This window comes from Scyliorhinus torazame, chromosome 17 (assembly GCF_047496885.1).
Source record: "Scyliorhinus torazame isolate Kashiwa2021f chromosome 17, sScyTor2.1, whole genome shotgun sequence".
Lineage (NCBI taxonomy): Eukaryota > Metazoa > Chordata > Chondrichthyes > Carcharhiniformes > Scyliorhinidae > Scyliorhinus > Scyliorhinus torazame.
In genome coordinates, this window is record NC_092723.1 from 169406252 (window position 1) to 169429366 (window position 23115).

A 23115-nucleotide genomic window follows, 5' to 3' on the forward strand; every position below is an offset into this window, starting at 1 on the left:
GGGGGCCTCACAGACGGCCAGGCAAGCAATTGGGTGGTACCGATCCGTGGGCGCGCGATCTTGGGGGACCTACTTCGTTAATCATGGTCTGCAGTGTGGGTCCGCCATGTCGCACAGGGCGGCCGCCACCATGCGCATGCGCGGACTCGCGACCGGAAGTGCAGGGCCCCATATCCGCAGCCAGAGCTGCGAGGAGCACTCTGGGGCCCTGCTAGCCCCCTACAGGTAGGAGAATCACTCTGGACTGTCTTAAGGAAAGTCCAGAGTGAAACGCCCACGTTCTGACGCTGGCGTGGGGACATAGCCCTATTATTGGAGAATCCCGCCCCATATGTTCTGGAGGCTGAGTTCAAAAGACTGTCAGATTGCATGTGGTGCCACATTTGTGTTGGGAGCAATACAAATGCTTGTAATCTCGTGAGATAGTCTCTTTTGCATTTTGTGCTCTGTGTTTAGTTTACAGTTCATACTTTCCATAATTTCCCCATTAATCCAGGTTTAATTTATGTAAATTCTAATTCATGTTGCGGTAAATGATACAAATAATGGAATCTTGCTGATAATTTCTTCCTTTGGGAGTCATTCAATAACTTTGGTTATTTTGGTTTTGGTTCTCCCACAGGGGTGGTAACATTATATACATCACTTCAATTTTCCTGCTCTTTCCCCAGTTTGTTTGTACTGCAGTTAAATTGGGTTCATTTTTAACAGATCTCAAAATGATAAGACAGCACAAGATTAAAGAGGTCTTTTGTGAAAAGATCACAAAATTTCCATCATCAAACAATATTGAAAATCCACAATAGGCCAAACAACAAATAAATTAAGAGGCAATTTTGTACCGTAATAGGCATTAAATAAAGAACAACTTACATTTTAACTATATGTCTGTCACTTAGAATCAGTCTAGGGTCATGTTGTCCGAATGTGTTAACACTTTTAAAAAAGTAATATGCTCCTTTTGAAACTCAGGAGAAGGAAATAGTTCATCAAAGGTAAATATTTTGTATCGTTCACATCAGGCCTGCCCAACCTTTTTGCTTAAGGTGGGGTGGGAGGGGACACATTTTCATATTTTTCTCACTCAAGGGGTTGATGGGTAAAGTTTAGAAAGATGAGGTTTGGCGCAACTGAATTTCAAAAGAAAAGGTGAGGTTTTAAGGAAAGAAACAATTGCTGAGCATAGCAATGTCATTGCAATATATTATCAAAGTTAAAAAAGAGTAAGGAATACAAATCAACAGGGTGTAAGAGGGTCAGTGTATGTAGGTGGGTCAGTGTGAGTGGATGCATATGAGATGGTGAGAGTGAGTGAGAAAACGCCTTGAACGACACTCTCTTCCCCACCAACATCTCCACCCCCCGATTTTTTTTGCATCCAAACCCGAATGAAACACCTGCCCTACCCACCCCTTTCTCAACCTTACCTGATCCGCCACCCTCAGGTGCGTCTCCTGAAGCATGGCCACATCCGCCTTCAGCCCCTTCAGGTGCGCGAACACACGGGCACGCTTGACCGGCCCATTCAGTCCCCATACATTCCAGGTTATCAGCCGGATCAGGGGGCCCCCTCCCCCTCCCCCGCCGATTAGCCATAGCCCTTCCTAGGCCAGTCACGTGCCCGCGCCCCCCGCACGACCAGTTCCCCACAGCGGCAGACCCCCGCCCCGACCTCCTCTACCAACTCCAGCTCCCCCTTGGCCATTCCAGCAGCACCCCCCCCCCTCCACCCCCCCTTTCCCCCCCCCACCCCAGCTAGGTCCACCTCTCCCCCCATTGAACTCCCGTTAGTCAGCTGACTCCTGCTGACCCCGGCCACTCCCGCCGCTCCATCGACCCCCCCCGCTCCATCGACCCCCCCTGCTCCCCCCCCCCCCCCCCCCCCCCCCCAGTGTGGAACTTCCCCTCCCCCTCCTTGTCCACCAGCAGGATCTCATCCATTCCACTCCCAGCGCGGGAGAAAAAGCCCGCGCTTCCCAGCTCCGGCCCCGCCCCTTCAACCCTAAGCGCGGGGAAAAACCCGCGCTTTCCACTCGCCCGGCCCTGCCTCCCCTGGCGCAGCACCCTTTCCAGGCCCGGTCTCACTACCCCCAACTCAGGTCCCCCCCCCCCCGCGGGGCCCCATCTCCCCTACCGACCATCAACCCCCCCAAGCAGTTTACCTACCCCCCCCCACGAGCCCACCCGGCAGACCTAATCAAAACAATGCCCAATCAACCCCTGAAAAACAAAGAACCCCTCCTTGAAACACAACACAACAATCCCCAAACATCCCTCCACCGCGACCCCCCGTCCCCGACCCTTAGCCCGAATCCAGTTTTCCGGCCTGAACAAAGGCCCACGCCTCCTCTGGGGACTCAAAATAATGGTGTCTGTCCTTATAGGTGACCCACAGACGTGCCGGCTGCAGCATACCGAACTTCACCCCCTTCCTGTGCAGCACTGCCTTCGCCCAGTTGTAACCGGCCCTCTTCTTCGCCACCTTCGTGCACCTCCACCTTCACCGCCAGGCCCAGGATCTTGTTCTCGTTCTCCAAGACCTTCTCCCAGATCGCCGCCCCTTGGGCCCCTGGGTCGCCAGCAGCTTATCGATTGAAGCCTTCATCGGCTCCAGCAGCTCTGCTTTCAGTTCCTTCAAACAGCGCTGGAGAAGCTCCTGCTGCTCGTGCGCCCACTGCCTCCACGCTGCCTGGTATCCTCGCATCTTTCTTTGCTTCAATGCCACTTTTTAAATCACCCTACACCTGGCCCAATCCATACACTATCGGGGGAATGTTGCTGTCCCCTTCCCACACCGGGAAATGTCGAACAAGCGCCGTTACGGGCCCTAAAAAGAGCCCAAAAGTCCGTTTTTAGCAGGAGCTGCCACGTGCGACTTAGCTCCGCATAGCCGCAACCAGAAGTCAGAGCATCTCAACTTCAAAGGTTAGAGTTAAAAGCTAGTCCAAATCCTAGTGGGATATGTTTAAATATATTCAAGTACTGCCAAAGTTTGATGAGTAAGATCTGGAAGCATTTTTAAAAATCCCACTGAAGAAAGTAGCTAAATAATTGAATTGGCCAAACACCATGTGGATTTTGTTGGTTAAATCAAAATTAGTAGGCAAAGCTCGCAAAGTATTTGCACCATTGCTAGATGAGGTAACTAGGGATAATGACAAGGGGAGAAAAGTAATTTTAAGTGTATATGAACTTGTGCCAGAAGCATATGGACAGAAGTTTAGAAATATAAGGAAAGAACTAGCTTAGACATAGATAGAACTTGAACGAATAAGATAAATAACTTTAATAGGTGGATAAGAACATTAAAAATAGACCTAAATTATGGAACTCTTCGAGAAATTGTTATTCTGGAGGAATTTAAAGATTCACTTCCTGCAGTGGTGAGAATTTGTGGGGAAGAGCAAAGGGTTAAATCTGCTAGATAGGCATCAGAAATGGCACATTATTTTGAATTGAGTTTGATTTCCGACTTCATTTTCCATCTATGAAGGATAGAAATTTGAGAAATGAAATATCCACAGGTGGTCAAGGCAAAGGAGGTACAATTGGAGATATTAAAGAGATTTTAAGGAGACATTAAAGAGATTGAAGAAGTTTAAAAGAAAACTTGTAAGCATGGAAGAGTGATTAGAAAATCTAAATGTTTCATTGAAACAAAGTTGGACACACATAGTTGTAGTGTTGGTGGATTAAGAAAAGTACTGGGAAGACAGAGGGCATGATCAACAATAAACCCAGAGTCCATTCTGAGCAGGATTAGAAGGATTATTCCCAGCGATGAATGATCCCGCTATCTAACAATGCTCTGGTTTTTTTTTTAACCTTCAATGGAGAATGCCCCGCCGAGGCCGTATTCAGTCGCACCTCTTGCACTGAAGAGCTCCGTTCGTCGGTGCAAGAAGAGATCGGGGTGCTGATGTAACGCATGGAACCTCCAACTCACCTGTTGGGGGGTCTTTGAGCCCCCCGTGCCCCACTTCATACGGGCCCAATCCCTGGCACAGGCAATATGCCACCTAGTCACCTTGGCATTGCCAGCCTGGCAGTTCCAAGCTGGCAGTGTCAAGGTGCCCAGGTGGCACCAGCAGTGCCAAGGTGCCACGTTGCAATCACCTTGGAGATCCTGACCAACACCGTTCTGCCTCATCCACATTTATAGGGACCTGAGCTAAATGACGCCCAGCTGGATTCTCCTCGGCAAGTCCGGTAGATCCCGGCAGCAGTTAGATCTGGCGTTGGCAGAGTTAAGTGAGCTTTTAAGCTCACTTAACTCTACAAGTCCGTGTCCCACCCATTAATGATCCTTTGTGGCCCCAACCCCTCAAGGCCCCACCTCTTTCAGGTCCCATCCCTTGGAAGTGCCATGTTGGCATTGCCATAGTACTGGGGGCAGTGCAGGGGACTACCTTGCCATGCCCAGACTAGTGAGAATTCATGGTGCAGTTGGGAGGGGGGGGGGGGGGGGGGGGGGCGTGGGAGAGGAGTGTTTTATTTTTGTACACTTGGCAGCCTTTGAATATGATGCCCTCATCTTAAAAAGCTAAGGGCGGGATCTACCCAAATGGGAGCAGAGTCCCACAGCGCACATGATTAGCCGGGGGTTTCTCTGCATGGCGCTAACAAACGGCCATTTAGGTAGATTGGGGGCCTCAGCGGGGAATGCGCAGCCAAGGCCGCACTTAATACCATTTTCTGTTCGCCATGGCTCAGTACAGGGAGCGATCAGGATGCTATTTTTCAACTATGTCTCGATCTCTAGACGCCCCAGGTGCGACCAGCTGGCAAGGCCACTTGGGCACCTTGGCAGTGCCAGCCGGGACCTGGCAGCACCACTGCCAGCTTGCAGTGCCACCTGAGCACCTTGGAAGTGCCAGGCTGTTATGCGTGTGGCACTGCCAGGCAGTGCCAAGGTGCCATCAACAGTGCCAGTGTAACATCCTTTCCAAAGAGCAAGCACCTGGGGGCCTCCAATCCCCTAGGAGACTTGCATGAGTGCTATTCCATCTGGTCCCCGTTTGTGGAGGCCAGCACTAAACAATTTGGTGTGGTACCACCAGGTTGCAGTAATCAAGAATAGGTTTTCGAATTGGCAGCAATACTTCTTAATCAGGAAGCATCAAACTGACTTTTTGTTGCAATTAGGAAGCACCATGTCATCTTTAGAATATGCTCTTTTGAGTGGCTGAAAAATTTACTGTAAATTGCTTGACTACCATCTAAAGGAACAATTAAGGAAGCTGTGTGACGGAATGCTCTCCACTTGCCTGGATGAGTGCAATTTTTAATACATGCATCATCTTCACTGGTTAAGCCAGCATTTATTGCCCATCCCTAATTGCCCTTGAGAAGATGATAGTGAGCTGCCTTCTTTAACCACGTCTATGTGGTGTAGGTACACCACAATGCTGTTAGGAAGGGAGTTCCTGGATTTTGATCGGTGACAGTGAAGGAATGGTGATACATTTCAAAGTCTGGAAGGTGAGTGTCTTGGGGGGAACTTCCTGGTGGTGGTGTTCCCATGCATCTGTTGCCCCTGTCCTTCTAGATGCTTGTGATTGTGGGTGTGGAAGGTGCTGTCTCAGGAACCTGTATCTTGTAGATAGTACACACTTCTGCCACAGTACACCAGTGGGGAACAGAGTTTGTGGATAGGATACCAACCAAGTGAGCTGCTTTGTCCTGGATGGTGTTGAGCTTCTTGAGTGTTGTTAGAGCTGCACTCATCCAGGCAAGTGGAGAGTATTCCATCACACTCCTGACTTGTACCTTGTAGATGGTGGACAGGCTTTATGGAGTCAGGAGGTGAGTTACTTGTCAAAGCACTCCTAGCCTCTGACCTGTTCTTGTAGCCACAGTATTTATATGGCTAGTCTAGTTAAGTATCAGAGATGGAAATGCCATTGAATCTCAAAGGTGATGGTTAGATCTCCTCTTGTTGGAAACTGTCATTGCCCGGCACTTGTGTCACGTGAATGTTTCTTGTCACTTGTAAGCATCTGCAAACCATCCAGGACTTTATCAACATCCCATCCACCACCTTCTTTTCATTCATTCATTGGATTTGAGAGTCATTGCCATTTGTTATGCATTCCTAATTGCTCTCGAAACTGTAAAGTACAATGGCCTACTTGAATCACTGCAGTTCCTGTGGTGTAGGTTCATCCACAGTGCTTTTGGGGAGGGTGTTCCAGGATTTTGACACAGCAACAGTGAAAGAACAGAGATATAGTTCCAAGGCAGGATGGTGTGTGATTTAGAGAACTTGTAGGTTGGTGTTCACATACTTGTCAGTATCAAAGGAGTTGCATGTAGGACTGAGCACTATGCAATCATCAATGAACATACCCATTTCTGACCTTTTGATGAAGCAGCAGATGTTTAGGTTTAGGACTCTACCCGGACAAACTTCTACATCTGGGACTGAGGTGATTGGCCTTCATCAACCACAAGTATCTCACCTTATGCTAGTATAACCCCCAAACTGTGGAGAGTTTCCCCGATTCCCAGTGCTTCAATATTGCCAGGGGTCCTTGATACCACATGCTGAATTGGTGCCTTGATTCCAGGGCAGTCACTCTCACCACACCCCTGGAATTCAGCTCTTTTGTCCAAATATTCCACACTGTGCCAGTACCCTATTTATGTTACATTTTTAAAACTCTTCCACATTCTGACAAAACACAAGCAAGGTTGCATAGCTTGGAGAACTAGCCTTTAAAACAGAGATCTGTTCTGAATCAGAGAAATTTAACCTGGCTAATGATAAAGCAGGAGGGTGATTAGCATAATATGAATGATCCTGAAAATTTTAGTCAAGCAACACAATGACCTAGATGAGCAATTTGTTTTCATTCATAATTTATTTGGTTGCTAATGTGATGGCAATTGATTTTTGTGGCCTTTATGTGTAAGTGGTTCAATATTTATAATTAAACATGTTTTTGTGAAAACTGACAAAAGGAAGACATAAACAACATGCTCTCCTTCTCCTAGCCTCCACATCAAATAATTGAAGACTCTGAAGCATAATTGAAGATTTCAAAAATAGATGTGACTGAAGGACAACTCAAGTGGTTTTACACAAATAAATCCTCAGAGTTAGAGTACCGAAGATGAGATTTTCAAGATATTGCAGTTGGTACGAAATTTGGAGGCATTAGAAATTGCAGGGATTTTAAAGAACTTCAAAAGGATTGAGGGCAAATTGGTGGAATGGACAGACAAGGTTAATGCGGAGAAATAGGAGGAAAGGCATTATAAAATAAAGAGTCCCGTTCTGAAGGGGTTGCAAGAGCAAAGGATTTATGTGCATAAGTCATTGAGGTGACAGGACAGGGCATTGACTACAAGGATACAAGACGTTACATTAAACTTGCACAAAACATTGGTTTGGCCTTGACTGGAGCATTGTGTCCTGTTTTGGGTTCCGCACTTTAGTAAAGATGTGAAGGCATCAGAGACAGCGCAGGAAAGGTTCAAAAGAATGGTTCCAAGGATGAGGAATAGATAGAAAGGAGAAATTATGACTGTTTTTTTGTAGAAGAGGAGGTGAAGTGGAGATTTTATAGAGGCATTTAAAGCCATGAAGGGTCTGGAAATAATAGGCAGGTAAAAACCGTTGCTGTTCATGGATCGCTAACAAACAGAACAGAACAGGAATAAAGTAATTGACATAAGAAGCAATGGCGACATGAGGAAAAATGTTTTCATGCAGCGAGTGGTTAGGATCTGCAATGCACTGCCTGAGAATGTGGTAGAGGCAGGTTCAATCGAGGAATTCCAGTTTTTAATGCCTTCACATTTCGTACCATCTGTAATATCTTGGAAATCTCACCTTCAGTACTCGAACCCGGATGATTTATTTGTTTTAAACCCCTTCAGCTTGTCTTTCAGCCTCATTTATTTTTGAAACCTGTTATCTGAAAAGGATGAATGTACAAGGTTAGAGGGAAAAGTCAGAGGAATGCCACAGGTGAATTTCTCATTTGGAGAGCTGGTGCAGACACAACAGGACTGTAACAATTCTGTGATTCTGTAATATTGATAATCATTATGAGCGTGGAGACAGAACTTGAGAATTGTAGGGATGCCTGAAGACATTGAGGGAGCAGATGCTGCCACGTATATGGCTGGAATGTTGGAGAAGCTAATGGGAGAGCAGGCCTTTAGCTGGCCCCTGGAGGTTGACTGAGCACACAGGGCGCTAATGAGGAGGCTGCAGGATAATGAGCCACCGAGGGCAATGGTGTTGCGTCTTCATCGGATCCTAGATAAGGAGAAGATCTTGAGATGGGCAAGGCAGACAAGGAGATGCACCTGGGAGTGGAGTGAGCTGCGAGTGTATCAGGACCTGGGCCCGGACTTGGCAAAGAGGAGGGCCGGGTTTAATTGGGTGAAGGCCCTCTTTAAAAAGGGGGTAAAGTTTGGGATGCTGTACCCAGCTCGCCTCTGGGTGACCCTTAATAATAAAGAGCACTACTTTTGGAACCAGAGGAGGCAATGGAAGTTTTGAGGGACAATGGACTGGCATTTGGGGGCAGCACGGTAGCCTTGTGGATAGCACAATTGCTTCACAGCTCCAGGGTCCCAGGTTCGATTCTGGCTTGGGTCACTGTCTGTGCGGAGTCTGCACATCCTCCCCGTGTGTGCGTGGGTTTCCTCCGGGTGCTCCGGTTTCCTCCCACAGTCCAAAGATGTGCGGGTTAGGTGGATTGGCCATGATAAATTGCCCTTAGTGTCCAAAATTGCCCGTGGGGTTACTGGGTTATGGGGATAGGGTGGCGGTGTTGACCTTGGGTAGGGTGCTCTTTCCAAGAGCCGGTGCAGACTCGATGGGCCGAATGGCCTCCTTCTGCACTGTAAATTCTATGAAAGGTGAAGGAAGGATATTGAACTATGGAGGAGGGGTGTGAAGAGGAATGTGGTTTCTTTTGTCCTGTTCTTTGGTAATTCTTGTATTTTATTTTGTTCGTTAGGAGGTTGGGGAACTTTTCTCCGAGATGTTTCGAGGTGCGATGGCACCTTTTTGAATGTTGTTTTTTTTCTTCTGTTCTTTATCGTTGCATTGTTGGGAGGGGAGCAAGCGGGAGGGGGGGAAATCAGTGGGAGTAGGGGACGCTGGCGCCTTGGGCGGAGGCTGCCCGGCTCGCTGGGCAGGCTAGTTACCGGGAGCGCAGTGCGGGGGAGGGGGGGGGGTGATCATGTGGGTCATGTAGCAATGGGGGATGGGGTTGTTGTTTTGTTTGGGGAGGAGGAGGGGAGAGGCGGGGTTGCTGATGAAGGTGTTGTTGCTGTGACGTTATATGGGAGGGTGTGGTGACAATGGACATCAGGGGGTGGGCCTGGAGGGTCGAGTGGCATGGGCGGGGGACTGTCCTAAGGAGGGGTATGGCTGATCGGGGGGGGGGGGGGGGGGGGGGGGGGGGGGGGGGCGCGGGGGCGGGACGCCCTCCAACCCGGCTGGTCACGTGGAACGTGAAAGGGCTGGGTGGGCCGTTCAAACAGTCGTGTGTTTTTGTGCATCTGAGGAGTTTGAAGGTGGATTGTGGCCTTTTTGCAAGAGACACATCTGAAGATTGGGGACCAGACAAGGCTAAGGAATGGGTGGATAGGGCAGGTTTTCCATTCTGGATTGGATATGAAGACGCGTGGAGTGGCGGTGCTGGTCAATAAACGTGTGGCGTTTGAGGTGGGAAATATTGTTGCGGATTCGGGGGTGGGGGTGGGGGGGGTGGGGGTGAGGTGGGGGGGGGGTGAGGGTTGTGATGATAAGCGGGAAATTGGAAGGGATGCTAGCGGTCCTAGTTAATGTTTATGGCCCAAATTGGGACAATGCGGAATTTATGAGAAGCATATTGTGGACGATCCCGGACCTGGACTCGCACAGGCTGATTATGGGGGAGCGGGGGTGGGGGGAGGGACTTTAACACGGTCATTGACCCAGGGGTGGACCGGTCGAGTTCAGGATTGGGGAGGGTGACTGCAGTGGCGAAGGAGCTGAAGGGGTTTATGGAGCGCATTGGGGGAATGGAACCGTGGAGATTTGGGAGGCTGAGGGTGAAGGAGCATCAGGTCTACTCGCAGATTGACAGAGGTGATAAGGAGGCACAGGTCGGCGAATATTAGGCGCCTGCTAAATGTCATAATGATGCCCCCGGAGGGACGAAATATGGAAGTGGTGGTTGCGATGGACGCGAAGAAGGCCTTTGATCGGGTCGAGTGGGAGTATTTGTGGGAGGTACTGGGGCAGTACAGGTTTGGGCAGGGGTTTGTAGATTGGATTCGATTGTTGTACCAGGCGCCGATGGCGAGTGCAAGACCGAATTGGGTGAGTTCGGGAAACTTTAGGTTGTACCGGGGGACAAGGCAGGGAAGCCAACCCTCCTCGTTGCTTTTCCTCTTGGCGATAGAACCACTGGCAATGGCGTTTAGTGTTCTAGGGGTTGGAAATGGATGTGCGGGAGGGGGTGGAGCATAGGCTGTCCCTATATGCGGATGACCTGCTGTTGTATATATCGGACCCACTGGAAAGCATTTGGGGTATCATGGGCATTTTGGTGAAATTCGGCCGGTTTTGCGGGGACAAATTAAACATGAGAAAGAGTGAGGTCTTTCCGATTCAGGCGAGGGAGCAGGAAAGGAAGCTGGGCAAGCTGCCGTTTAAAGTAGTGGGGGCGAGTTTTACGTATCTAGGTGGTGCGGGGGTGGGAGCAATTACACAAGTTGAATCTGGCTCGGTTGGTGCAGCAAATGAGGAGCGACTTTAAAAGGTGGGATGTGCTTCCGTTGTCATTGACGGGGCGGGCGCAGTCCATATAGATGACTGAGCTCCTGACGTTTTTGTCTGCATTTCAGAACCTCCCGATTTTTATCCCGAAGGCCTTTTTCAAGAAGGTTTACTCGTTGATTTTGGGAATTGCATGGGCGAGGAAGGCCCCTCGAGTAGAGAAGGCGTTGCTGGAGCAGGGGAGTGGGCAGGTTGGCCTTGCCAAATGTAATGACGGGGGGGATGACGGAAACATTACAAATTAAGTCTGTCGGGGGTTTGAACCTCCGCCGCGATCGCCTCAGTCCTGGTGGTGATGTGGGCGCCAACCTGGTAACCTGCGACTCCGGGAGCATGTTGTCCTCGTCTTCGTCACCCCTGAGTGGATCCAGTGTGAGGACGGATTCTGCTGGGGTTGGGGCTGCAGTGAGGTTCGTTGGAGGGAGAGCGAGTGGCGCAGGGGTGAATGAGGCAACTGGGGGGGGGAAGGAGCGGTGTCAGGTCGGGGGTCGTGGGTGGGGACCCAGCGGGTGCCAGGTCCCGGCGGGAGACGGTGTCTTGGCGCCCGTCGGGGTGTGCCACGTAGGCCTACTGCGGGTTTGCATGTAGGAGGTGGACTTTCTTGACCAGGGGTCCGATTTATGGCTCCGAACTTGATTCCGGAGGACTGCGGATCCAGGAACTGTCAGCCATGTTGGGAGCGAGACCCCGGAGGTGGACTTCCTGGGGAAGGCAAACACAGGTTCAGGAGGGGTCTCATTAGTGGCGGTGCAGAGGAGCGGCCGGACAGAGTGGAGCGCGTCGGGGAGGACCTCCTGCCAGCAACAGACCAGGAGATTTTGGACCACAGGGCCAGCAGGACGGCCTTCCAGACCGTCCCGTTCTCCCTCTCCACTTGCCCATTTCCCTGGGGGTTGCAGCTGGTCGTCCTGCTCGAGGTGATGCCCTTGCTGAGCAGGAACTGACGCAGCTCATCGCTCATGAAAGAGGATTCCCGATCGCTGTGGATGTAGGTGGGGAAACCGAACAGAGTGAAGATGCTGTGCAGGGCTTTAATTACCGTGGCAGAAGTCATGTCGGGGCATGGGATGGCGAAGGGGAACCGGGAGTACTCATCAATAACGTTGAGGAAGTACACGTTGCGGTCGGTGGGGGGGAGGGGCCCTTTGAAGTCCATGCTGAGGCGTTCAAAGGGGCGGGAGGCCTTCACCAGGTGTGCTCTATCTGGCCGGTAGAAGTGCGGCTTGCACTCTGCGCAGACTTGGCAGTCTCTGGTGACGGTCATGACCTCCTCAATGGAGTAGGGCAGGTTGCGGGCCTTGACAAAATGGAAGAACCGGGTGACCCCCGGCTGTCAGAGGTCATAGTGGAGAGCCTGGAGTCGGTCTACCTGTGCGCTGGCACATGTACTGCGGGATAGGGCATCTGGGGACTCACTGAGCTTCCCCGGGCGATACACGATCTCATAGTTATAGGTGGAGAGCTCGATCTTGTCATTTTTGATCTTGCCCCGCTGTGTATTATTAAATATGAAGGCAACCGACCGTTGGTCAGTGAGGAGAGTGAATCTCGTGTCGGCCAGGTAATGTCTCCAATGCCGCACAGCTTCCACAATGGCTTGGGCCTCCTTCTCGACAGAGGAGTGCTGAATTTCGGAAGCATGGAGGGTGTGGGAAAAGAAAGCCACGGGCTTGCCCGTCTGGTTGAAGGTGGCGGCCAGAGCCACGTCCGATGCATCGCTCTCCACTTGGATGGGGAGGGACTCGTCGACTGCGTGCATCGTGGCCTTGGTGATGTCCGCCTTGATGTGGTTGAAGGCCTGGCGGGCCTCAGCCATCAGGGGAAAAACTGTGGATGTGATGAGTGGGCGGGCCTTGTCTGCATAATTAGGGACCCACTGGGTGTAATATGAGAAAAACCCCAGGCAACGTTTCAGGGCCTTGGGGCAGTGGGGAAGAGGGAGTTCCAGGAGGGGGCGCATGCGGTCGGGGTCGGGCCGTAGGATCCAATTTCCACTACACAGACAAGGATGGCCAAGCGGTTGGTGCGGAACACGCATTTCTCCTTATCGTAGGTGAGGTTAAGGAGTTTGGCGGTATGGAGGAATTTTTGGAGGTTTGCGTCGTGGTCCTGCTGATCATGGCCGCAGATGGTGACATTATCTAGGAACGGGAAGGTGGCCTGCAGCCCGTACTGGTCAAACATTCGGTCCATCTCTCGCTGGAAGACTGAGACCCCATTGGTGACACCGAAGGCAACCCTAAGGAAGTGATAGAGGTGGCCATCTGCTTCGAATGCAGTGTGTTGGCGGTCCTCCGGACAGATGGGGAGCTGGTGGTAGGCAGATTTCAGGTCTACTGTGGAAAAGACTCGATACTGCGCAATCTGATTGACCATGTCAGATATGCGTGGGAGAGGGTACGCGTCGAGTTGCATGTACCGACTAATGGTCTGACTGTAGTCAATGACCATCCTGTGCTTCTCCCCAGTTTTCACTATCACTACTTGAGCTCTCCAGGGTCTATTGCTGGTCTCGATGATCCCCTCCCGCAGAAGCCGTTGGACCTCTGACCTGATGTAGGTCCTGTCATGGGCACTGTACCGTCTGCTCCTAGTGGCGACAGGTTTGCAGTCCGGGGTGAGGTTCGCAAACAGGGAAGGTGAATCGACCTTAAGAGTCGTGAAGCCGCAGACGGTGAGGGGGGCCAGGGGTCTGCCGAATTTCCAAGTCAGGCTTTGGAGATGGCACTGGAAATCCAGGCCGAGCAACAGGGCAGCGCAGAGGTGGGGGAGGACGTAGAGCCGGAAGTTGCTGAACTCTACGCCTTGGACGGTGAGGGTCGCGATACAGTACCCCCGGATTTCAACGGAATGGGATCCGGAGGCCAGGGAGATTTTCTGGGTGAAGGTGTGTACCGGGAGGGAGCAGCGCCTTACCGTAGTGGAGTGGATGAAACTCTCTGTGCTCCCGGAGTCAAAGAGGCAGGTCGTCTCGTGCTCGTTGATCTTCACCGTCGTCGTAGCGGTCGCGAGGTTGTGGGTCCGAGTCTGATCCAGGGTGATGGAGGCGAGCTGCGGAAGATGCTGGGAGGCCCCGGGTTGATCAGCGGTGGCGGAGGTAGCAGTAGGTGGCGAACAGCCAGACAAGCAGGGGTCCTGAGGCGCGGTCCAAAATGGCGCCGAAGATGGCGGTGCCCATAGCGGGCGGCATCAAAGATGGTGGCGCCTATGTGCCGCACGTGGCTTGTGGTGGGGAAGACGGTGGCGCTCACGGGCCGCACGTGGCTTGCGGAGGGGAAGATGGCGGCGCCCCTGGGTCGCACGTGGGGGGTGTAGAAATGCTGGGCCTGGAAACAGCTGCGACCGACCTGGCCTGGCAAACGGAAACAAAATGCCCTTTCTTCCCATACCCATTGCAGGTCGCGCTTCGCGCCGAGCAGCGCTGCCTGGAGTGTTTGCTTTGTACACAAAATAACAGTTGGGCCCCCCAGAGTTGGCTGGCTGCCGCGCGGCACAGGCTTGCGGTGAGCTGGAGACGGCAGCTGGTGGGGCCCACAATGCCCACGAGGGTGCTTCGCCGTCGGGGGTGTAGGACTGCAGGTTATGGGAGGCCACTTCTAATGAATTAGCCAGCTGCCTAGTCCCTGCGAGATCGAGCGTAACCCCTTCCAATAGTCGCTGGCGGACATACGTAGACTTCATGCCCGTGACATAAGCGTCTCTAATTAAAAGTTTGGTGTGTTGGAATGCCGAAACTGCCTGGCAGTCACAGTTCCTACCGAGGATCTGTAGGGCCCCTAAGAAATCGTCCAGAGTCTCCCCGGGGAATTGCTGTCTCGTGGCCAGGAGGTGCCTGACATACACTTGATTCATCAGTTTAACGTAATGTCCCTTCAGGAGCTTTATCGCTTCGGAGTAGGTGGGCGCATCCCGGATGAGGAGAAAAATGTCAGGGCTCACCCGTGAGTAGAGGACTTGGAGCTTCTGCGAGTCCGAGGGTTCCTCAGTGGCTGCTCTGAGGTAGCCTTCGAAGCAGGCTAGCCAGTGGTCGAAGGTGGACGTGGCGTTGGCTGCGTGAGGGCTCAGCTGCAGGTGATCAGGCTTGATGAGGAAATCCATTTTTAAAATCTTGTTCAATAAATTGATGTACTGTTAATTACCACGAGATGAGAATTGTGGAACAATCGAGGCTTTATTGAACAAGATGTTGTGCCTCCTGTAGCTGGAACCAGAATGGCAGCAGCGCAGGAGAGCACACACTTTTATACGCCCCCTGCTGGGCGGAGCCAGCAGGCAGGGATTTACCGTCGTACCTGTAATATACGGCAGTGCCGTAAACATACAATATACCACTAATGGTGTTTACCACAGAGGGCATCTTCCCGACTTTGGAAGGACTGGTGGAGGAGTATGAGTTGCCCAGTGGAAACGGGTTCCGATACTTACAGGTGCGGAACTACATGAGAAAGCAGGTACCGTCCTTTCCTGATCTGCAGCCCCCGGGGTTGCAGGACAAGGTGCTGTCGAGAACAGGGGTTGGAGCGGGCAGGGTGACTTAGATATATAAGGAATTGATGGATTGGGAGGGTGCCCCAATAAGAGTAGTTAAGCGAAAGTGGGAGGAGGAGCTGTGGGGTTGAACTGGAGGCTGGGTTATGGGAGGAAGCTTTTAGGAGGGTGAATGGGTCCTCCTCGTGTGCCAGGCTGCGTCTCATCCAATTTAAGGTAGTCCATAGGGCGCATATGATGGTGGCAAGAATGAGTTGGTTCTTTGAGGGAGTGGAGGTGTGGGCGGTATGCGTGGGGGCCCGCGAATCACGTTCACATGTCTTGGGCATGTCTGAAGTTGCAGGGATTTTGGCGGGGTTTGCTGTCGGAGTACTGGGGGTGAAGGTGGTCCCAAGTCCAGAATCGGCAGTGTTGGGACTGTCGGAAGCCCGTAGACGGATCCTGTTTGGGTGGAGGGACACGGAGCCTCCAAAGCCGGGCGTATGGGTGAGTGACCTCGCGGATTTCCTTAGGCTGGAGAAAATTAAATTTGCCTTAAGAGGGTCGATGGAAGGGTTTGCCCGGAGATGTAAAACCATTCATTGACTTCTTCCAGGACAGTTAAGTCAGCAACCATAGATCTACATGTCTTATTTTCATTCTATGTGAATTAATGGAATAGATTGTCAGGAGTGCACTCAAGGGTCAACCACAAGTGGAGGGAGCGTTGGTGTGGGCTCCAATTTGAGGCAATCAACAATTTGTCCCGGGGAGGTTGGATGGGGGTTTCGGAGGTGGCAGAGAGCAGGTATTGAGAGGCTGGGAGATCTGTTTATCAATGGGAGCTTTCCTTGTTTGGAGGATTTGGAGGAGGAGTTTGAATTGCCGGGTGGGAATGGGATTCGCTATCTGCAGGTGCAGGACTTTGTGTGAAGGTAGGTTTCGACCTTTCTGCTTCTACCGCCACAGGGGATACAGGACAAGGTAGTTTCGAAAACAGGAGTGGGGGAAGGGAAGGTCTCGGAAATTTATAAAGCGTTCATGGAGTGGGAGGGAGTCCAAATAGGAGAGATAAAGCGCAAGTGGGAAGATAAGCTAGGTAAGGAGCTAGAGGCAGGTTTGTGGGAGAATGCTCTGAAAAGAGTCAATCCGTCCTCATCATGTGCTCGGCTCAGCCTGATTCAATTCAGGGTGGTTCACCGGGCACGCATGACGGCGGCCCAGATGAGCAGGTTTTTTGGGGACAGGTGTGTGATGTGTGCAAAACATGTCCACGTGTGTTGGGCATATCCAAAGCTTAGGGGACTCTGGCAGGGATTTGCCGAGGTCATGTCCAAAGTGCTAAAAACGAGGGTGGCCCCGAATCCAGAGGTGGCAATCTTTGGCGTGTTGGATGACCCGAGAGTCCAGGGGCGTGAGAGGCTGACGTTTTGGCCTTTGCCTCCTTGGTAGCCCGGAGACGGATATTATTAGCGTGGAGGGACTCCGAGCCCCCGAAATCGGGGGTATAGGTTAGCGACATGGCTGGGTTTCTCAGGCTTGAGAAAATTGTTCGCCCTGAGAGGATCAATGTTAGGGTTCGTCCGGAGGCAGCAGCCGTTTATCAACTTCTTCAGGGAAAACTAAACTGTTAGAGGATACAATAGGGGGAGGGGGGTGTTAGGGAATGGGGGGGGGGGTAGGGGGAGTTAATTTAGTTTAGCTCAGTTTAGGTGGGATTAGCGAGAGGAGATGGAGGGACTTGGGGATTGTTGGCGGGGAACGGTTGTTGGTTGGGAGGGTGTTATGCACTGAATTATGTTTACATTTGTATTTGTATCTTTTGCTGTTATAAAATCATAAATGCCTTAATAAAATGTTTGTTAAAAAAAAGGATCAACCACAAAACAATAACAGGGGTAACAACAGTCAGCATCAGAAGGGGAACATCTTGCCTTCCCAACTTCCTTGATTTATTTGCGGTATATCTCTATAAACCAATTTGTTTTTGCTGCTTCTTTTCTCTGCTTCAAGAACCAACCTTTTTAAATCATATTTTCTGCTCTTCCTCTCTAACCTTTTCTCTATTGTGCTCCGTACTTTTCTTCTTCCACATGTGAAGCACTTTAAAAATCCATTAAAAAGCTTATTTGATTGGAATGTTATTAGATTCTACGTAAAGCATTTATCAGCAAAGCTGTATTTTATGGTGTTTATGGAAGTCGATATATGATAAGCCACAGTAGTGTATCAATCATTCCTATTACACTGATGTCATCAGTCACTGAATTGATCACAAATTGCTTTGCAACACAGAGGAAAAGTTACTAATTGAGTTGTTTTGTTATTTGTACAAGATGTTAATTTGGTTGAACAGAACGTTTTATTACATCTTTCAATCACCAGACTCCCAATAAAACTAACTGGATTGGTTTCGACTCAAGTCTCTGTTGAAGTGCATGATTTTTTAAAGTGAAGCAGTTAGGCATTAACATTTACCAGAGAAGGCAAATCAATAAACTCTTAACAACTGACCACAGGTTTTTTAAAAAAAGTCGATAAATAGTCAAAAATAAAAATATATTGATTGTTCTGAAAGCCGCTCCATTTATGGGCAAAATAATTTATCATTGAACAAATCCTGCTGTTATATCAATTTAGCTTGTAGTAATTAAAAAAACACACAGCAGGTAAATTAAATTGAAAATGTTAATTTTACAATTTCCGTGTTACAAGTCATGGTCTCACTGAACAGCTAGAATTAGAGCAGAGAGTCTTTAAAAAAAAAAGCTTTGTACATATGCACATAATTTGTTCTATGTTCTATCATCTCTCTGAACAGGAACTGTAGGGGTATGCTGGAAACCCATGTATATATTTTTTAATTTATCCCATTCTCCAAAATTTGGACATTATGGCGCTTTATGCACCAGGTGTCAGTGTCAAGCCTCCTCTGATCATTTATGTTGTGGAGAGGTGCATGGAAAGCTTCCGTCATTTTGCTCCAAGGTCCGAAGATCATCCATTTGTGCACCAGCTTTCTTTTTCCATTCTCAGGATCTGGACATTGCGGGTAAGAAAAATGTGATGTATATATACAATTATTTATAAATATGAGGAATGCCAATAAAAGGAGTGCAAAAAAAAGGATGTGGACATTGACGGCAATTCTGGTTATTGACCATCCCTAGTTGCCCTCAAGGAAAGTACTGATGAGCCTTTTTGGAACACTGCAGTCCGTGCACGAACAATGCTGCTTCGACCTCACAGCAACAAACAGTCGTAAATGTATGCCCAAACTAAGATATTGCATGACCTGGAGGTGATGATGTTCCCCTGCATCTCCTAGGTGTCTCTCTAGGTGTTGGAGATCATGGGTTTGGGTGTTGCTGCTAAAGAAGCCATTGCACATCGCTGTACTACATCATGCAGATAGCTTTTGATGGTGGATAAAATGGATGGGGTGCCCAACAGTAACTGCTTTGTCCTTTATGGTGTTGAGTGTTGATGGAAGTGGAGAATATTTAATCATATGCCCCATGAGGAATCAGTAGGTGAGTGACTCCTGCCAGAGTGCCCAGCCGCTTGACCTGCTCTTGTACCAAGGGCTGGTCCAGTTATGTTCCTGGTCAATGGTAAGCCCCAAGGTATTCACGGTGGAGGACTGGGTAATGATGCCATTGAATACCTAAGGGCAGGTGGTTCTACACTGTTTTGTTGGAGATTGTTATTGCCTGACATTCATGTGGTGCAAATGTAACTTGCCACTTATTTGCTCAAGACCAAATGTTAGACAAATCTTGTTGCAAGTCAGCAAACTGGTTCATTATCTACTTGAAAGTTCTCCAAGCATGTCAATTTAGTTTTGTGGGCTGTCATATTCCAGGAAGTGAATTGAGAAAGTAGGAGATCAACCGCACAGAAGAATAATTATGGGGTAGGGATGATTAACTACCCCATGGATCTTTCATAGTACGAGCTCCTCTGATAAGGGGGCGGGGCCCTTAAAAATATTTGGATTGCATAGAGTTGGCTAGTAAGGCTCAGACTAGAGAAGACCCAGAAGGGATCTACTGGAGTTGCACACAAAAGTTTGTGGTAAAATGAAGTAAGTTTTTGTTTCAACCAAACTCAGTGTAGACTCTTTGTTGCCCTTACAAACGAGAGGGTAGGGCAACTACACTCCAAATATGGCCCTGACACCAGCAAGGACAGCAGACGTTCAAGCCTTGGCACATGCAAACCAATGCCTCATATGAAAAAGAACAGTCACTGTCAATAAGTCACTGTACCATTCAGACCAGTGGAAGTCGCTGGGCCGATACGAACCATGCCAGCCTCACCCAACATTTAACACGGGAAGTCTAGTTGTTTGTCTGCACTGTTTACTTGCAACTTTTGTGGTGAACATGTCAGAAAGATCACAAGATACCCTTATGGCTAACCATGAGAAAAGGAAGCATAATTCATTATTGATTGCTAAGAACATACAGTTGCTGCAGAAACTTGACCATGGTGTGTCTGTGAGGCAATTGAGTAAGGAGTATTGGATGGGTATCAACACCAAAACTATTTAAAGAAGCAGAAAGGCAAATTGTTGAAATGTTATATTGAAAGCGATTCACAAACTTTAATGAGTAATATGAAAAATATGTATAGGTCAAAAATAATGAACATGATCATGTTATGATGCAGTGGATTTGTCATCACAGGAGTGACTGCCCTATTGATCATACAGCAAAGCCAAGACCTACCACAAAGAACTGAGGTTTGAAGATGCATGGAACATACAACAGGCTCGTTGCAGAAATTCAAGATGTATCATGGTATCAAATTTTTGTGCTGATGAAGCATCGGCAGATTACAATGCCACTGGAAGACATATTGATAAGTTTACTATATTACTTCAGTTTACTATATTAACTTCAGATGAAAACTTGTCGCCTGAACAAATTTCCAATGCTGACAAAACAAATCTGCTCTGGTGGTATGTCCCTAGGAAAACACTAGCAATGGCAGAGGACAGTGCACCAAGAGGTGTTAAGAAAGCTACATATAGGTTGATGATCCTTGGTTTGTGCCAATAGAGTTGGCACACATAAATGTAAATTGGCTGTAATCGAGTAAATGTCCCAGGTGCATCAACGGTATTCAGACATCACCTGTTCACTATTAGTCAATAAGAGAGGCTGGGTAACGAAGGACATGTTTTCTGATTGGTTTGTGCCAGAGGCATGTACGCAACATCGGGTAGGCCGACTTCAAGAAAACTGTAAAATCATGTTGCTCCTGGACAATTGCTCAGCACATCCTGAAATTCTTGGTGAATAACTTTTTTTTCCGCTGTAGACTTTCACCACCAAAGTAATGTCATTAATTCAGCCAATGGACCAAGGCATCCTTCAGTTCATGAAATTTAAATATAAAAATTCCTTCTGGAATAGTATGCTTGGTGCTGTGAACAATGGTCTGGGGGTGGAAGGCTTCAAAAGGAGTTCACAGTGAAGGACACCATTTACATTTCTGCCAAATGCCTGGTGTCTTGGTGATAAAGACACGTTGACAAAAGGCTGGTACAACCTTTGGCTCACAACAATGCTCATTGAAGATTATAATATTGACAAATACGTTTTTGAAAATTTTCCTGTAAACTAAAGAAAATGAATCTTGTATACCACCTCCTTGAGTACACAAAAGATATATCAATAGAATGCGTGAGTTTGCTGGAGGCAGAGGATGTCAAGGAAATGTTTAACATTGATAACAATGCATCCATCATGCATTCTTTTGACTGATGGGGAGACTGCAGAAATGTTGTTCTTTACTGCCTATTGTAATGTAAGTAGGCATAGTCCTATAGACAGTATCCGAAAACCAAAATGGTCTGAAATCTGAAACGGGACTGGCCCCAAGGATTTTGCATAATGGATACTTGACCTGTACAGCTTTAATAGTTGTAACCCAGCTTACCCTTCCTCTTCAACCTGATATTAATTATCTCTGCATCAACTGCCAACACATCAGCCAGGCATGAAAACAATGCACTGAACTCGGTATGCCTGTCAAGGAAATCTTTTTCACACAGTACGTCTGATGCTAATCTACCCCCTTATCAATGCCTGTCGCTCAATTTGGATGAGCAGTATTTATAGAAAGAAAGATTAACCCTGGTTAATTTCTCTTAGCATCAAAATTTTGTTTAACCTTCAATGCTTCACAATCCAATTTAATTTAAAATCCATTTAATTTAAAATCACACATTATGTTACTACAATCTACATTTTCCCCTCAAAACGTGATATTTACACATCTCTCAATTGATATTTAAGGTCACGAAGTTGATGCCAAAATCCAGATGATTTTCAAACTATCATACTAAAAGCTCACAATTTATGTTCTTATTGTAGAAAATTCTATTTCCTTGGAAAAATGCGGTTTTATATGTCTTCTAAATTCACAGTTTGAGAAAGTGTTAGCAACATAGTACTCAAAATCATATTATTAGAACATACCTGAGGCAAAGCCTGTACAACTGTATCAAGTAAAGCCCTCATTCCAGTAGCCATCTTGAGTAGTTTGAGCACTAAGGATGCAAGAATCAACAAAATGCACTTAATATAAGCAATTATTATTAATTCAAGTATTGCACAGACCATGTAGAGAAAAAATGTATTTGCATCAACATATTGAATATAATGGGTGTTATTCCCGGTTTGAGAGACGAAAGGCACGATTCTCCGGCAAGATTTCAAAGTGTGGTAGCGAGTGGGAACTGCTGTGAGCTTCCCGGCGCTCAGCCCAGCGAGGCCGGCAACACTATTCAATATTAATTGGTTCACTTAACGAGGCCCCAAATGAAGGCTGGCCGGCTGATTTGTTGACATCGTGCTCGCCTGCCCCCAATAACAAGGTCGATCAGCATTTAAGCAACACTTGCTCTACCAACCCCAGCCATCCCGCAACAATGACATCCTGGAGACCAAGATCGACCCCAAGATTAGGGGACGCAAACCTGGGGAGGCTGCTAGACGCTGTGGAGGCCGGGAGGGATGTCCTGTTTCCCCAAGGATTCAGGAGCGTCAGCCATTGGGCAGCCAGTGCTGCGTGGGACGAGGTGGCAGCGGCTGTGAGCGAAGGGAGTGTCTCCAGGAAGACTGGCCTCCAGTGCAGGAAAAAGGTCAACGATCTACGCCGGGCAGCACGAGTGAGAGACACCATCGCACCGAAACCCCCCCCCCCCATCAAGACCTTTCTGCCCCAACTCTCCATGCGACCCACAACCCTCCCTTCACCCCCCCCAACCCTTCCTTCACACCCCTTCCCACCACTGTGTCTCCTGACAATTGCCAGGAAAGGGCACAGACTGGCGGTGGGGTGCTGTGCTGGACATCAGAATCCTCACCACCTTTGAGGAGCATACCCTGGAGGTGACGGAGTGGCCTAGGACAGAGCAGTCACCAATGCGGAGGCAGATTCAAACACCTTGGTGGGAAATGTTAGTGGTCAGGCTTCTGGGGCACAATCTGGTGACCAGCACACTGCTGCTAATGTACATCAGGTGGAGGTAGGAACACCAGGTGAGACAGCAGTTGGAGGTCTGCTGGATCCCAGGACCCAGCTGGGTCCCAGCCAGATGCTGAGCCTGTGGAAGAGTTTATCCTGGAGCCAATGGAGACGTTAGGGTGTGGCCGGGACATTCAGCATCTTCAGCTTTTTCCATTCTTTACACAATACATTTTGCTGCTGCGTGTTGTGTGCTCTCGTGATGCTCTTTGCTGCTGCGTTGTTGTGTGGTCTCCGGCCACATTGCCGATGTCTCCTTGCCTGGTGTCCTCAGTGGGACTCGCGGTATCCCCCACTCTCCTTTTCCTCTTTTTTGT

At 49.0% G+C, this 23115-nt stretch overlaps 1 protein-coding gene across 5 annotated transcripts in view; it reads right to left on the reverse strand.

Annotated features, from left to right (window-relative positions):
- The window catches only part of cacna1ha (calcium channel, voltage-dependent, T type, alpha 1H subunit a), a 455001-nt gene that overhangs the window by 46281 nt on the left and 385605 nt on the right, over positions 1-23115 (reverse strand). For all 5 annotated transcript variants that reach the window (XM_072481633.1, XM_072481630.1, XM_072481632.1 and 2 more), the window contains exon 27: positions 21748-21818. In XM_072481633.1, coding sequence (XP_072337734.1) covers positions 21748-21818 — 71 coding nt within the window. The remainder of the gene's footprint in view (positions 1-21747; positions 21819-23115) is intronic.